The sequence below is a fragment of the Eretmochelys imbricata genome, chromosome 3, assembly GCF_965152235.1.
Source record: "Eretmochelys imbricata isolate rEreImb1 chromosome 3, rEreImb1.hap1, whole genome shotgun sequence".
NCBI classification, from domain to species: Eukaryota; Metazoa; Chordata; order Testudines; family Cheloniidae; genus Eretmochelys; species Eretmochelys imbricata.
In genome coordinates, this window is record NC_135574.1 from 35,662,144 (window position 1) to 35,678,747 (window position 16,604).

Sequence of the window (16,604 nt, forward strand, 5' to 3'; positions counted from 1 at the left end):
TTCTATCAGGCTCTTTACAATGATGATTTACCACCTCACCCAGAAGAACTGAATAGTTTTGTTGGAACTCTTAACCTCCCAGAAATCTCAGAAGAGCAGCACCCGAGGCTAACCTCTCCCTTGCAATCAGAGGGAATAATCAAACCCATGGAAGAAATAAGTCTGGGCAAGACCACCAGCCCTAATGACCTTCTGATAGAATTATATCAAAGTTTCAAAGATATTCTAGCCCCTAAGCTGTCAAATATTTACAAAGATGCCTTAAAGAAAGGTACATTACCTCCTACTATGAGGGAAGCCCTAATTACTGTACTACGTAAACCTGGTAAGGATGTACAAATGTCTTACAGTTATAGACTCATCTCTTTAATCAATACTGGTATAAAAATACTCAAAAATATTGGCTAAGATGTTTGAAAAAGTAATGAGTGATTTGGTTCACCCCAATCAGCTGTGTTTTATTAAAAAGACATAGTGCAGACAACACATATCTGTTGATTAATGTTATGGCATTCCAGCATCAATCCTAAAATTCCCATGCAATCATTTCACTTGATGCATAGAAAGCCTCTGACAGAGTGAACTGGACATATCTGTTTCTTACCCTGGATAAATTTGTGTTGGGGAAATCCTTTATTTCATGGATCAAGCTGATATATTCCAATCCCAACTCTCATCTTCTAACAAACAGCACAATATCCCCGCTCTCTGATATGTTCAGGGAACTAAACAGGGATGTCCCTCACCCTGCCCCACCATGTTCAATCTAACATTAGAACCACATGCAGAACTAATTAGGGAACCAAGGGATTCAAGGGATCAAATCAGGGCCTCCAGAGACAAAAATTATTCTATATGCAGATGACATCCTCCTATTGATTAAAAATCCGGATCAAGCTAGTTCAAATATTGTACAAACAATAGATAACTTTGGTAAATTATCTGACTACAAAATAAATTGGGATAAGTCGGAAACAATGAAGACCTTATTGGATTTAGCTGGCAGTAGCTCTCCTATTGGGATATATAGATGGCAACAGATGCACCTCAGATATTTGGACATCCTGTTCCCTAATTAAATTAAAAACATAGTCAAGCCCCTATTAATCATGATTTAAATAGATGACAGATACTACCTCTCCCCATTTGGGGGAAAAAACAAAATCAAAATGAATGCCCTTTCTAGAATCCTTTTATGCTGAATTTCCTCCCTATCCACATTCCTATTTTATTTTACCAAAATAGACACCATGTTCAGGTCCTTCTTGTGGGGTGCTGGTAACAAACCCAGAATCTCCTGACTAAGTTACAGCCCCTGTCAAAACAGGTGATTTTAGATTTCTGAACTTTAAACTTTACCATCATGCAATAATTCTTAGCCAGAAACACAGTGGCTCATTCCCTTATGCTATAGAATCCTGGATTAGGTCCAGATGGAAGAAGAATTGGTTGTTCCTTTACCACTTTCCAATGCGCTGCACTTGGATTACTATTGATTCCCTAAAGAACAATTACCAACTATTGTGGCAGCCAGAAATACATGGCATACCAAGTCTACTAAATCTAAAAACCACCATCTTCTACATACCAAAGCATCTAACTGCAGTAACTCAAAACTCTAGAGCTGGCAACCCCATCATCGGGCCAGATTGGATTAGAAAAGGGATTTTGACCGTCAGTCAATTTATTGAAAATTATACCTTTTTCCCTTTTACAATACTAAAAGAAAGTTTCAGTCTACAGACTAAGAAGAAGTGGCAATATATCCAATTTAAACATGCCATCTCCCATCTGTTTGGCCCCAATACCTGCACTACCCCCTACCCATTTCTCCAAATATTACTCAGATTGCCAAAACCTATGGCAACAGTACATGCACACTTGGCCAAGAAATTTTAATTAAACACCGATTCCCTAAATAAGAAATGGGAGGAGGAACTAGACAAATTATTCCAGCTCTGTTAAACAATGGAAACAAATTTTAACCAGTGCTCTGACCTGTTTCTTGGACCTCCTTTTAAGATTAATCCAGCAGAAAATCATATTAGAAATGCACTGGACCCCTCTCAAACTGTTCAAACCACGTGCCACTACATCAGATAAATGTAGGCACTGTGATTCATAAGGACATAAGAACGGCCCTACTGGGTCAGATCAAAGGTCCATCTAACCCAGTATCCTGTCTACCAACAGTGGCCAGTGCCAGGTGCCCCAGAGGGAATGAACAGAACAGGTAATCATCAAGTAACCCGTCCCCTGTCACTCATTCCCAGCTTCTGGCAAACAGAGGCTAGGGACACCATCCCTGCCCAGGTTGGCTAATAGCCATTGATGGACCTATTCTCCATGAATGTATCTAGTTATTTTTTGAACCCTGTTATGCTCTTGGCCTTCACAACGTCCTCCGGCAAGGAGTTCCATAACCCTAATCATTTTTGTTGCCCTTTTCTGAACCTTTTCCAATTCCAATATCTCTTTTTTGAGATGGGGTGACCACATCTGCACACAGTATTCAAGATGTGGGCATACCATGGATTTATATAGAGGCAACATAATATTTTCTGTCCTATTATCTATCCCTTTCTTAATTATTCCCAGCATTCTGTTCGCTTTTTTGACTGCCGCTGCACATTGAATGGATGTTTTCAGAGAACTATCCACAATGACTCCATTGACTGGTAACAGCTAATTTAGACCCCATCATTTTATATGTATAGTTGGGATTATGCTTTCCAATTTAGACCCCATCATTTTATATGTATAGTTGGGATTATGCTTTCCAATGTGCATTACTTTGCATTTATCAACATGAAATTTCATCTGCCATTTTGTTGCTCAGTCACCCAGTTTTGAGAGATCCTTCCGTAGCTCTTTGCAGTCTGCCTGGGTCTTAACTATCTTTAGTAATTTTGTATCATCTGCAAATTTTGCCACCTCACTGTTTACCCCTTTTTCCAGATCATTTATGAATATGTTGAATAGGACTGGTCCCAGAACAGACCCCTGGGGGACACCATTATTTACCTCTCTCCATTCTGAAACTGACAGCAGACGCTAACTTAACCCATATGCTCTGGGAATGCTACTTTACCAATGCTTTTGGCACAATGCAGAGTTAATTTTTTCCTATCAAATAAAATTGTGTTACAAGCTAAACAGGTCATCTTAAACCTAATGGATGTTAATTGGAAGCTGAATACATCTGAAAAAACTTTGGCTCAGCGGAGCACCAAACTTCTAAAAGACTAGTACTACAAAAACGGAAATGAAGACTGGAGCATAGATATCACAAACTTGGCCACTATGAAAAGAATTGTATTCCACAACAGAAATACCCTAGAAAAACTCTCAGATATGGGATGCTCATCTGGGAGTATTTGAATGACTCTCTTAAATTCATGGGCCTCTTCTTTTTCTTCCCCTTCTCTCTCAACCAACTTACTTCCCTCCCTGTCTTTATCCCCCTTCTCTGAATATTGCTTCTATTTTTATCTTATTTTAATAAATTCCCTATAGCTTGCTGGATTTTTATAAACAACTTTCAGTTGTTTGTTAACTGAGTAATAAAATATAAATCAATTTATTTGTAACCATTCATATTATATATAATTAAATGTTTCAAGTATAGCTAAGATAAGGTAGCACATGATTAATATATTACGAGAAGTTTACGCATTATGACGAGTTTATATATAGTTTATGTTTTTTTCTGTTTTCAGAGTAGCAGCCGTGTTAGTCTGTATTTGCAAAAAGAAAAGGAGTACTTGTGGCATCTCAGAAACTAACAAATTTATTTGAGCATAAACTTTCATGAGCTACAGCTCACTTCATCGGATGCATTCAGTAGAAAATACAGTGGGGAGATTTATATACACAGAGAACATGAAACAATAGGTGTTACCATACACACTGTAATGAGAGTGATCACTTAAGGTGAGCTATTAAATTAAATTAAAAATTTAATAAAAAGTTGATAGAAAAACATTAGGTTGTTTGCATCAAGTGTCCAGTGGGATTTACCTTATTCATAGTCCATAGATTCTTCTGCTCTGGAGTTTAACATCTACTAGATATTTTCACAACCAGAAAGCATATCTTCCCATGCTTTACTGCCACAGGTAAATCAATCCATTAATCCCTTCTCCACCCTATCCACATCCATCTTCTTCTGTCATTTTAGTTCTATATGAGCTCTTCATAATTCAGCATAATCTTGCTTTCCAAAAAGATAATTCCCAATTCTTTTCTGTAGCTTAAAGTCACAGCAACAATCCAATGTACAAAAAAATAATTATACTGGGGCTGTTGATTAATCACAGTTAACTCATGCGATTAACTCAAAAAATTTAATCATGATTAATCGCAGTTTTAATCATACTGTTAAACAATAATAGAATACCAAATGAAATTTATCATAAATATTTTGGATGTTTTTCTACATTTTCAAATATATTGATTTCAATTACTACACAGAATATAAAGTGTACAGGATTCACTTTATATTATTTTTATTACAAATATCTGCAATGTAAAAATGATAAACAAAATGATAAACAATCTAGTTCCTAAGTAGAAATGGTCACTGCTCTTAAGTGCTCACAATCTAAACAGACAATTGACAGTGCCCTGGATAAAGGAAGCAATACAATTTTTGGTTCATTTGGGGGGTTTTTTAACCCTATTCCATAGCATGAAGACTCTTCTCATAAAATATCTAATTTCTCTAAATTTAAATAATGAAACTACTGAATCTTCCACTGGGATTTACACAAACAAGTAAAGCCAAGATGGGGAGGGCAGCAAAAATAGGGATTTAGTAACAATTTTCTTCAATTGGATTAGAATGAAATTTTTTTTAAAGATTACCCAGTTTTAAAATGTATCAATATGTTTTTAATGTTTGTTTGCATTTTATCTACTTGATGTGGCAAAAGCCTAAAATTAAGACCATTTGAGCTGAAATATAAATTAAAGCAGATTTCCCATTATGTAATGAGTTATTTTTATCAAACTGTTAACACTGAAATATTTTATTACTTCTACAGTGTTGATTGTACAAAAGAAACTAAAGTAAAGTATAAAAAATATTAATTTTATTTTTTCACTTACTCTTGCCTTTTTCTTTCTGGGCCTTTTTGGAGACTCACCATATCTGCTATAAAAAAAATATAGTTACCCTAATATGAGTATTTGTCAATTTTAAACTAAAAAAGAATACTATCCATGCCAATCCATTTCTTGCTATTTTAAACATATTTTAAATGAATGCACTACTTATGACAGCCCTAAAAACTGAACTCCTATTTCCATTTATTGAAAAGATACAACATGGAAAGTGTATAACACATTGTAAAAGATCATACAGTTAATGCTGGTTATTTGCAATCTTGATAAAGACAACTTTCAGTTATTAGCAACATTTTCCCAAGAACCGACCACATCTCACTGACTTTAGTATTAACAGAATTCATATATGAGCAACTCTCATGTCACTTATCGACAACTTAGAACAGGTTCCACTTGTAATGAATCTGCTGGCTCCAAATGTGAGGTAGTACATGACTGTTTGTGTGTCTCCCAGACCTACAGTGCACACACATTACTGCCGTACATGCTTTAGCCAACATTCATAACACACTGCACAGTTGTGCACTTTCGGCTTTGTGTCACAACTTCAAACTTGTCGACTGTCTCACCAGTAAAGCTCAGGCTCTAGAGGCCCCATGTGAATCCCAGACTAAGCGAGTGTGAGTAGCTGAGAAGTGTGGTGTCTTTAAAATTTGTTGTTTTGTGGATTCTAAAGAACAGTGATGACACTGGACAAATTATGACTTAAAACTGTGTGACATTTTACTTTGTGTGACACACCTGAAGCATTGACTGTAAGTATACCAAAATTTCCTTTTTTAATTTACCTGTGCCTGTCACATAAACAGTTGGCAGGGAGGGAGAATACAGTCTGACTGTTTTACTTCATTTGCTTAACCTACCATCTTACTTCAGAAGCTACACAGAGAAAAATTGCAATGTTAAAGGAAACAATTTTGTATGTATGGCTTTTTCATGTTTCCTGTTTATTTTTAACATTGTATCAAACAAAAATACAATACAAAAATACGACTATAGTATATCATTGTACATGTATACTGGTATGTACTGTATACATCCATTTGAAAATGGGGGGCCCTTTCACTTATTGGCAACTTTCAGATAATGACAACTTTTTGCTGGGATCCAAGAACCTGTTTACGGCATAGTTTGTAACGTACTGAAATGGGATAGCTTTTATGTGCACCACTGACCTCTCTTGGCTGGACTTTCAGACCTACTCACGTGTTTGTGATCATGTCTTCCACTAGTGGTTAGGACATGAACCTGAATACTAATGCAACAGAAAATGTCTTATTTAGACCCTGATCCTGCAAACAGATGTGTCAGTGCTGACTCTTAGTCCCACACAGAACCCCTTTGGTTAATATTTTCTGACTTTATTAGGACTCAGTGCAGGAATGAGGGTCTGCACCAGTTCATCTGTTTCCAAAATCAAGGTCTCATTTTGTAAGTTATAACATCATGTGGTTTTTAGCATAGAACATAGTGAATTTTAATCTTCACTGGCAACCCTGAGTCCATGTCATCACAACTTGTAGTGTAGCTGATGACTATAAAGTCAGTCAAGCCACAGAATCATAAGCAGCAGTGAAAAATCCCATACAGCTGCCTGCTCATGGGCCATACCATGCCATAATTATTTGAGCAGAGATCCCCACAGAAACCAGTGAAGAAGAATTCTGCCCAAAAACTGATGGCACAATATTCCTCAATATGCTTCAAACGCTGACTTGAGGGTGAAAGCATTCAATTTCCAAGGCTAAAATGGATTTCTGTTTGTGCATTCGGGATTATTGTGAAGTATACACGTGGCCACTAGCAACTACAGTTAGAACTTTAACTCTCTTTACTCAGGTCCCTCAAAAGACCTTGAAATGGTGACAACTTTTAGTCACTACTGATCTAGATTGAACTGACTACCTACAGGTGAAAGGTTCTGTATCTCAGTGCAAATCCCCCTGAATCATCCAGTCCCTATCAATGCACAATAATAATGTGAATTCTCTTCATAGAGTCTTTTGAACTGGACAGCAGATTTAACAAGTTCCAAAAAAGACTGCTTTAAGTACTTGAGAGACAAGGTGAGTGAGGTAAATATTTTACTGGACCAATTTCTGTTGGTGAGAGAGACAAGCTTTTGAGGTTACACATAGTTCTTCTTCAGGTACTTGAAGTACCTGAGGCAGACAGTTTTAACAATACTCAGAAATATAAAATGTCAAAATTCATTAAAACCTAACGGCAAAGCAAATTTTAAAAATATAGAGATTATCTACATACTATTTGCAAAAATACTTTTACAAAAATATTTTTAAATCAAAGTTTTTAACAAAACTACAAACTATTTAAATTATAATATAATCTGCAGTTATTCAAATATAAAAAAATAAGGATGTTTCGGAGGTCCAGTATTTATATTGCAGGTATTTGTGTTCATTGTATTAGTGCTTATATTTTCCACATAGTTCTTTGAAAGGCTTCAGGGAGACATTCATTATGCCATAGCGCCACAGGATATTACTGTGGCCCCATAAATTGCTTCTGGAGATATATTAAGAGATACCAAGATGAAACAAATACATATACTTTTCACTGAGCACATCAGTCCATATGAATTTGAACAATTAACAGATGCACTAATTAGAGACTACATTAGTTGCTAGGTTATTGAGAGAAATTGATTTGACTTTGCAAACAAAAGGATATTTGCAGAATTAGCAAAAACTACGCCTTACAAATGAAAGTGCTAGCAAGCAGTGAAAGAACTGATCACATCTAATTAAAAATAGAATCACAGAATCATAGGACTGGAAGAGACCTTGACAGGTCATGTAGTCCAGCCCCCTGCACTCATGGCAGGAATAAGTATTATCTAGACCATTCCTGACAAGTGTTTGTCTAACCTGCTGTTTAAAATCTCCAGTGATGGAGATTACAACCAATGATGGAGAATACAACCAAGACAGATACTAAGCAACCTACAAAGACCAGATTTGATTCCAGTAAATGTGAAGGCAATCACAATATTATGCAAAAATGAACAGCACATTTTGCAAAATGTATATGTACAACCATTTTGCAAAAGTGTATGGCTCTCTGCATAAATTGCAAAACTGCCCTTATCAAGACATCAATGTGGTAAAACCATGATATTTTGGAATTCATGTTCATCACCATATCACAGACACAGGTCTCTGTCTTCCAGTAAAAGTAAAAATCCTAATGGAAAATCTCAGCTGGAAATACAGTGCACAGTAAGAGTAATTCTGAAAGTGTCATTCATCAACATTCTGTTCCCAGAGAACACTTCAGAAGACCTGGTTGCCAAACAGCACAATATCAAGTGCATAATCCTGGGTCTCCAATAGATGCATCCCTCTTGGACCAGATGTTTTTTCAGTGTGTTCCCTTTTATTTCTCGCATCCCAAAATGCTGAGGAAGATCAGACAAGATAGAATACAGATGCTACTACTCATAGGTCTAGAATGGGCCTATCAATTTTGGTGGTTCAACCTGCTGGTCCAGGCAGCATAAACTTCAGTGCCTCTCCCCAGCCTGCCAGAACTTTTATCCCAGGAGTAGGATCAGATTCTACACCTCAATCCAAGATGCCCAAGTCTGAGAACAAAGATGCCAACTGGCTGAGCAACTTGGACTGTGATGGCTCTGAGAGAGTCCAGAAAATCTTCTGCTCTGTGAAATGCAAGAGGTTCTTCATCTAAGCAAAACAAAAAGGATCTCATCGTCACCAGTCTTCCATTTTCTTCAATCTGTACTATCTCTTCACTTTAAAATAATCAGGTCTCTCCCACAGTTCAGCAAACATGCATTTAGAAGAGATTTCACAAGTCAAAAACCACTAATGCCCCCTTTGTTGAGATATAAAAGGCTCACACCTTCATTACTCCTTGGACTACCCTTGAGGCTAAGATGTTCAGCCTGGGATAGCACTCTTGCAATCTATCCAAGTAAGGCTCCTCTGATCCCACCTCCTTTGGGTCTGGGGATTGTGTTTTAATCAATTATAGTGGGAATTGTTGAAGAAAAAGAACGGTTACTTACCAAGTTAAATTGTGGGAGGTTGGGAAAGATTGCCTGCTTCCATAGATTTATGCTACCTGCATAAGTAGGGTGCACATCCAATGCTTTCCAAAAAGGTCCAGGTTTATGCACCAAGGGTTCACACATCGCAAACAGAATATCTATGCAAACAATTTGTTAAAGAGCCACAAATACTGTTATGACCCAAGGACCTCCTGGTGCCAACTGACAGAGGGCACAGTAGGGTGCATACAGTTTTACAGGGTTAAATATAAGTATATTAGTTCACTAAAGTGTGGCATCTGAGGTCTCTACCAAAAGCTAGAAGCCCACTGGTCACAATTGTTGCAAGAAGTTTGTATAGGAAATAGTTCAAGAGATATGTAAAATATTAGGTTCCAAAACGGTTGAAGCAAAGCTTGTGACCTGAGGCGAGGTGAACCTCAGAGCTAACTTAATCACCATGTAGAACAAAAAACATCCATGGAGACAGGCTATGTTTCCTATATGAACCAGGTGCAGACCTGAGAATTTACAGAAACAAAGGAACCCCAAGCTAAGTTTCTGAAAAGGGGACCTACTGGGGAAAGAGACAATAGCCTGTAACTAAATTTCAAAAAAGGAGAGGGGACAAGATTTTATCCTTCACCCAGGAAACAAACTGAAAGTGTGTGTTTGCTTCATGAAAGTGGGATCACAGCCCAGCCTGGCTGTAAAATTCTGCTAGGACTTTGGGTGAGCATTGTTCTGCAATGTAAATAAGTCTAGGGTCTAGAATGTATGTTATGATTGTATTTTATATGTAACCATTTGTTTCCAATACTTCTATTTGCTAATACCAGAATCTCTATCATTTGTTAAATAAACTTATATTTGTTTTCATTATAACCATATCTAAGTGCTGTCTGTTAAGAAGAGTGGTGATCTAAGGTGGAACTGATAAGTTGGGGTATATTGATTCTTTGGGAGCAGCAAATCTGTAAATACTGTGAATATCCAATGGATCAGGGGCTGGATATTCCAGGGAGATGCTTAGAGGTTGGAGTGTGCCTATTGCTAACCTGCAAAGAGACATATGGGCATGCACAGACCTTTTGGGGTGTGCTTGTGTTGCCCGTAGCCAGTGGAGTTGGGGAGCTGACCCCTGGCAGGCACAGGTTTGTAGCGAAGTGCCTCACAGCTCTGGGTACCCCCAGGAAGGGTCAAAGCTATCAGAAGAAACTGTTTTTTATTAAACAAAGAATAAAGAATAAGTCTTCTAAAAAAGTATCTATTCAGGAAATATATCAAGTCAATATACTGAATAAGTGTGTGGTAAGAACTCTACCACATGGAACTCAGCTATAGGTACCTGACAATACAGACTGCACAAGAGGCATTCCAGTAAAATAAGTTCACTGACCTTTAAGAATGGGCACCTGAGCTAAATCAAGACAAATGGAAGTACATTCAACTATCCACTCTGACAAGTGTAGCTTGAAAATGAGTTTCCCTCAGCTTTAACCCAATATAAGTCAAAAGGAGATGAGGGGATTTGTAAAAGTCCCTCAAATCGTAAGTGTAGCAACAAAGAGCTCATTTGACACCAATCTTATGATAAACAGCTTAGCTTGGGGAACGAACACTAGAAGAGGGAAAAATTGGTTCATATAAAAAAAAGACTCCCATTGACTTTAACAGTCTTTGTATGGGCTTTTACTACCTACTTTGTCCTTCAGAAAAAAACAAAAAGGCCTATAAGGGCTTGAAGCTCGCTTCCCCATCTATCTAATGTAATTGCCCCAAATAAAGAATATGAAACGCAAGTGACAATCATTAATAGGCTCAGAGGGAGGATCTTCTCACTTGTTCAAGTCTAAATTAGATTCAAATCATGCACAGAAGCCAAACTGGTACATAAATATGTAAGGCCTCTTAGAAAGTGCCTGATCTATGATTCACAGGGAGAACTTCAATCGTTACAAGATCAATTGCAAGCAATCCTAGGTGAGTTTTGATGGATTAGTCTTCAACCCAGACATGTCAATGAAATCCAATACACATAAAGAAACAAGAAGCAATCTACCAGATACCACCCATCTAAGCAAGTATATGCTTAAGAGAAGAGGCTTTATGGATAAGGAATTTCTTAGCTTCAAGAGAACTCACATTTGGGAATGAGTGGACAGAGCTATTAAAGTGATTACACATTCCTTTTGGAAAAGCCCAGAGGTCTGTGTTGGGCAGGTCTTCCCTGAGTGTTATCACTTGTGAAGTCTCACACAGTTTGAAAATCTTGTTGTGACCCCTTTTACTCAATGTATATTTAAAGAAACTGGGGAAGACTGCAAGGCATTATGGTTTACAGCGTTACAGATATGCTGATGTAAAGGATACTTACAGCTGAGTTATATCAGCCCGGAACATAACTGTTTCCCTGTGTTCTCAGTATCTGGCTGAGATAAGAACCTTGGTGAAACTAGAGTCAGTTCAGATGGGATAAGGGGTTTTTTGGCAGAGAGAAGTGGAGTTGGCAGAGGTTACTGCAATACCTGCAAATGAGGGCCTCTGCCTACAAATTTTCGAAGTGATTTGCAATCTCAGGATTTTAGTGGTGTAATTTCTGCTCCTGATAACAGTGGGTGACTAGAAACTGGTTATTTCTTCTTCAACTGGACAAAGGATTGCATCCTTTCATCACAGATGCAATCCTTGCTACAATTATCTATGATCTCTATGCTAACCTCCTATTTACTACTCTTCAAAATCACCCAGCAGCCTTAGCTAGAGGAGTATATTCCGGCCCCCGTTCTGATAGCCATGGTATCTCTGTGCTCCATATTCTGTGCTGTTTGCCAATTCAGTTTCAGGTGAAATCCAAAACACTGATCACTTTCTATAAAGACTTCTTACAGTTCAATTAAAGATGAGCTGGATTCACAGATTGAGACGATGATAACTCAAATACAATATTTATATAAACAGGTGGAAGGATTCAGAGATTGCCACCAGAATTTCCAGAACAGCAGATGCCAGATCACCTATCATTTACATTTCATCTATAACCGTTTATGAATGATGAGATGATCAAAGTTTTTTTACTGTGTTTATCACCCTGTATCAGAGCACTGGCAATAAAGTTAGATAAAAAGTAAATTGGGCCTTCTAAGTTACCAAGCAAATGATTAGTAGTATTGGAACTGCCAATCACCATAGAGAAATGTTGATATAGTGGAATCCTACCATGTCTTTAATTAGCTGAACCCACCACTTAACTGATTTCACTACAGTTGGAAAAAGATGAATAGTCTTGATCAAGCAATTTCTCCTGGAAGAAGAAAAACGATGTGGGCATAAACTAAGGAAGTGTGCGCATACTGTATACAGGCCAAATCTATTAGGATTAATGCTGTTATGAGCTCTAACATTCTAATACAACACAGTCATTTGAAAGAAATCTGAATGCTGGATAAGAAACTTCCCAGAAACAGGAGGAAGGCTGCTGACTTAATGGAGTCTCCAACAATTCCCAAAAAAGCAAAAGCAATAGACTGAAATGGAAGCTGAAATTTCTCTTGTATATCCAATTTAAGGTCTGAAAGATATAAGTTGACAGACTCAAAATGCAGAAATCCACCACATAATTTATATTTCAGTGACCAATCAACCAAATACACTTTTATAGACTGTGACCATCGCTACAAAGAGAATCTACCACATCTGACCAGCATGGAGACCGTTCTGGGCGAGTGCTCCCCAAGATGAATTCTGCAGTGTGGAGAACCTTGAGCTGTCTATCTCCACCAGGGCTGAATTTCACCATTAGGGTTTTTGGGGAAGCTAGTGTTTAGAGCTGTAATTTTGCATTATACTGTATAAAATTTATTAGGCCCTTGTATATTTCCAAATGATAAAACTGCCAAAAGATATGTGTAGATCAACATCAACTCTAATCCTACTGGGTCTGGGTTCTACCATTCATGACATTAGTTCAAAAACTAATAAAAGAAAGCTTGATAAGAACAAACCCACTAAAAATATGAATTTTCTAATATCAAACTGATATGAAGCACTTTATATACAACAGGCAATTTATGGAAAAAAGTGGGATTCCATGCATTCGGCTGATTGGTCATTGCAAATTAATGCTTGTAGTATTTTTGTGAAATATAAAAATAAAAATGAAGTTGGAAGGACAACAAAAACAAAAAAGCAGAAGCCATATGAATAAGCTGAACAGTCTGAACCATCCATCCAGTTCCTCTATACGAGAGAAAATGATGGATATTTTTCTTCTCTTGATAATAATGACCATTAAAAAACTTGACAGAAAAATAGCTTTAGCAAAGATTACTAGAAAACCCACAAATATTGCCTGATACTTCAACCGTATTTTCAGTATAGCAATCAGTTCAGAGCAGTCAACACACATCCCATAGAGACACTTTACAAAAACTGCTTAACTCAGCAATTCCTGATAGGCATGAAAACTAGTCACTGTTCAGCAATACCTTTGTCGGTGCCCTTTAACTGACATTTTCTACAGTCTAGAAAGCAGTTCACAGACATTCCAAGAAAGAAACCAATTTAATAACTGAATTCAATAAAATTACACTTTTAGCTTTTATTTTAAAAAAAGTAAAAGCTCCAGCAATATAACCCTGGAAAAGTAATTGAAAATACATTTTATATATGAATGATAACTGTGTTTAAATAATACGAAAATGCAATGAATGTGTGTGTGTGTGAGTGAGAGTGAGAGAGAGAGAGAAAATGCAGTGCTAAGGCTGTGATTTAAAATACACAGAATTAAGAAATTCAGAGAAAACTTCACAACAACAATGTGCACTATGAAAGGGTGTTTTAAAAGCATCACATACTATAACTCTTTGGCAAACATTTGTTGCAGAAATGAATGCCAATATATGCCGGTATAGAAATGGCAGATATTTTAATGGAGAAGCTGTATAAGGCTGGTTATGCAGAAACACGTCTCAGTTTCCCAAAGACGGCACATGCCCTGCCTTTACTATTATACGTTAGATAATCTACAAACTAGCAATGACAGCAGTCACTAAGAACATTAGCAAGGTTAGGTCACCATTTGCCTTCAATATTTAAAAAAAAAAACCAAAGACTGAAACACTTCAGTGAAATGAATCCAAGTATCAGAGGGGTAGCCGTGTTAGTCTGTATCCACAAAAACAACGAGGCATCCGGTGGCACCTTAAAGACTAACAGATTTATTTGGGCATAAGCTTTCGTGAGTAAAAAACCCCACTTCTTCAGATGCATGGAAGAAGTGGGTTTTTTACTCACGAAAGCTTATGCCCAAATAAATCTGTTAGTCTTTAAGGTGCCACCGGACTCCTCGTTGTTTCAGTTAAATGAATGTATTGATACAGTCAAACTAAGAAATATGAGACAATGCACTGAATCCAGAAAATCCAAAATCTATCTGTCAGAAACTATAACTATGGACTTTAATCGCACTGAGCACTCTGACTCTGAACTAGTCAAACTCTGAAGTCCTATGGGACAACTCGTGTGCTTAAAATTAAGCGCATGCTTAAGTTCTTTGCTGGTTCACTGTCGAAGTCCTCAGCATCTTGCATGATCAGGCCCTCCAAATTAAGATTACATTACAAAAGAGGTTTCAGAGTGGTAGCTGTGTTAGTCTGTATCAGCAAAAAGAACAAGGAGTACTTGTGGCACCTTAGAGACTAACATTTATTTGGGCACACGCTTTCGTGAGCTAAAACCCACTTCATTGGATGCATGCAGTGGAAAAAACGGTAGGAAGATATGTAGAACATGAAAAAATGGATGTTGAAAGAAAGAGCTTACCGCTGAACTTCTGGTGAAACTCTGGAAGAACGCCAGTATGGCAAAGATTTAAACTTTTCTTTGCCCACTGCAACATAATAATGATCATCTTCTAAGCCATCTGAGTCATGTACAGCATGACCATCCAATGTGTACAGGCTTTAAGCAAAAGAAATAGAAATAAAGATTAGGAAGTAACAATGAATAGAGTATAATGCAATACTCAGACTTGCGGTGCAAGTTTCAGGGTTTTTTCAATGCTCCACCCAGCTGTGATTCAGCAGAACAGAGGAATTATACATGTTAGGGGGCTTATTCCTTCACCCACTTACTTCCCTGGTCCTTCTCGCATGAACAGAGAGCAACAATACCCAAAGTCCAAAGGTGCAAACAATTCCATGTTTATTGGGGTGAACTTCCAGCAAGCATGATTCCAGTTTCCTTCCTTAGTGTTCCCCTTCCCAGCTCTGACACCACAGAGCCTTCCTGTGTCCCTGTTCCCCCTTTAGCTAAACATGATTCCAATTTCCCCACCCACATTCCCTGTTCCCATTTCCCCCACCACACACACACTCACTTCCTGATTGACTGCAGACTATATAGTAAAACTTGAGTTCTGCTTAGCTATACCTTAACCAATCATTTTCCTGAAATTTAACTAACCAATCCTAACATATTGTAACATGATTATGTAACCAATTATATCCCACCACCTTAATTAGTTTACACCCAGCAAAATTAATTATACAGCAGACAGAAACAATCACAGAACCAGACAGAGATTATACAGACAAACAATAGCAAAGTGGGAACTATAATGACAAAACAATACAGAAGTGAGGATTTCACATCCCAGCTATTGATAAGTGAGTTCTTGCCAGACAGGATGCTATCAAACTAAGTTTCCTTTTACATCTTCTAGGCACTTCCCTTTCTCTGGAGGCGATAGGCATTATCAGGACAGCACTGTATTCCTAACAGCCCAATAGCACCTTCTTTCAATGTGACTAGTTTGGAATGTGAGGATGTGACCGGTCGCTTCCCAGCTTATGGCTGCCTCTGTTGCTTAGCCAAAGGCCTTAGCTTGACCTTACACCAGCAGACAGTGATTTTGATTCTTCCTTTTATACCTCTATAACTAGCCAAGTGATAAGAATACACCTAAATTCTTAGAGTATAGGCCTTTACAGACAGGCCTGAATAGCTATATCCTAACAATACACATAAATTAAGTTACTATTTTAATACGGGAGGACAATTTAACATTTTATTGCAAAGCCTTAGAAAGCAAATTAAATATTTATTAAATAATAATGACATATTTTATATATTTGCAAGCACCATAGATAGTGCTGGAGGATGTTCAAAAGATATAGACACTTATAGTAGCAGCAGCTGGTGACATGTTTTGGACCTTCAGCAACCTCATGGGATCGTTGTGACATTAAGCTTCCTATGAAGTTGCAAATCAGCATTGCAGTGAAACATGGGAACTGAGGAAGGCTGAAGAACACTGGATTGACATTTTCAGTTCTTGTCAGCTGCTTCACATCAAGTGGCAGAACAAGATCAGAAATTTAGGATATTTGAAGCCAAACCCAGCAACCACCTCCATCAGCGCTGGTTCAGTTTCAGCAGCTTTCTT

General features: G+C 37.6%; 1 protein-coding gene across 1 annotated transcript in view; it reads right to left on the bottom strand.

The window, feature by feature from the left end:
* The window catches only part of DCDC2C (doublecortin domain containing 2C), a 95,141-nt gene that overhangs the window by 50,591 nt on the left and 27,946 nt on the right, over positions 1-16,604 (bottom strand). The window contains exons 5-6 of the mRNA XM_077811465.1: positions 14,981-15,118; positions 5,110-5,155 (exon numbers count right to left, since the gene is read on the bottom strand). Of these exons, the coding sequence (XP_077667591.1) occupies positions 5,110-5,155; positions 14,981-15,118 (184 nt within the window). The remainder of the gene's footprint in view (positions 1-5,109; positions 5,156-14,980; positions 15,119-16,604) is intronic.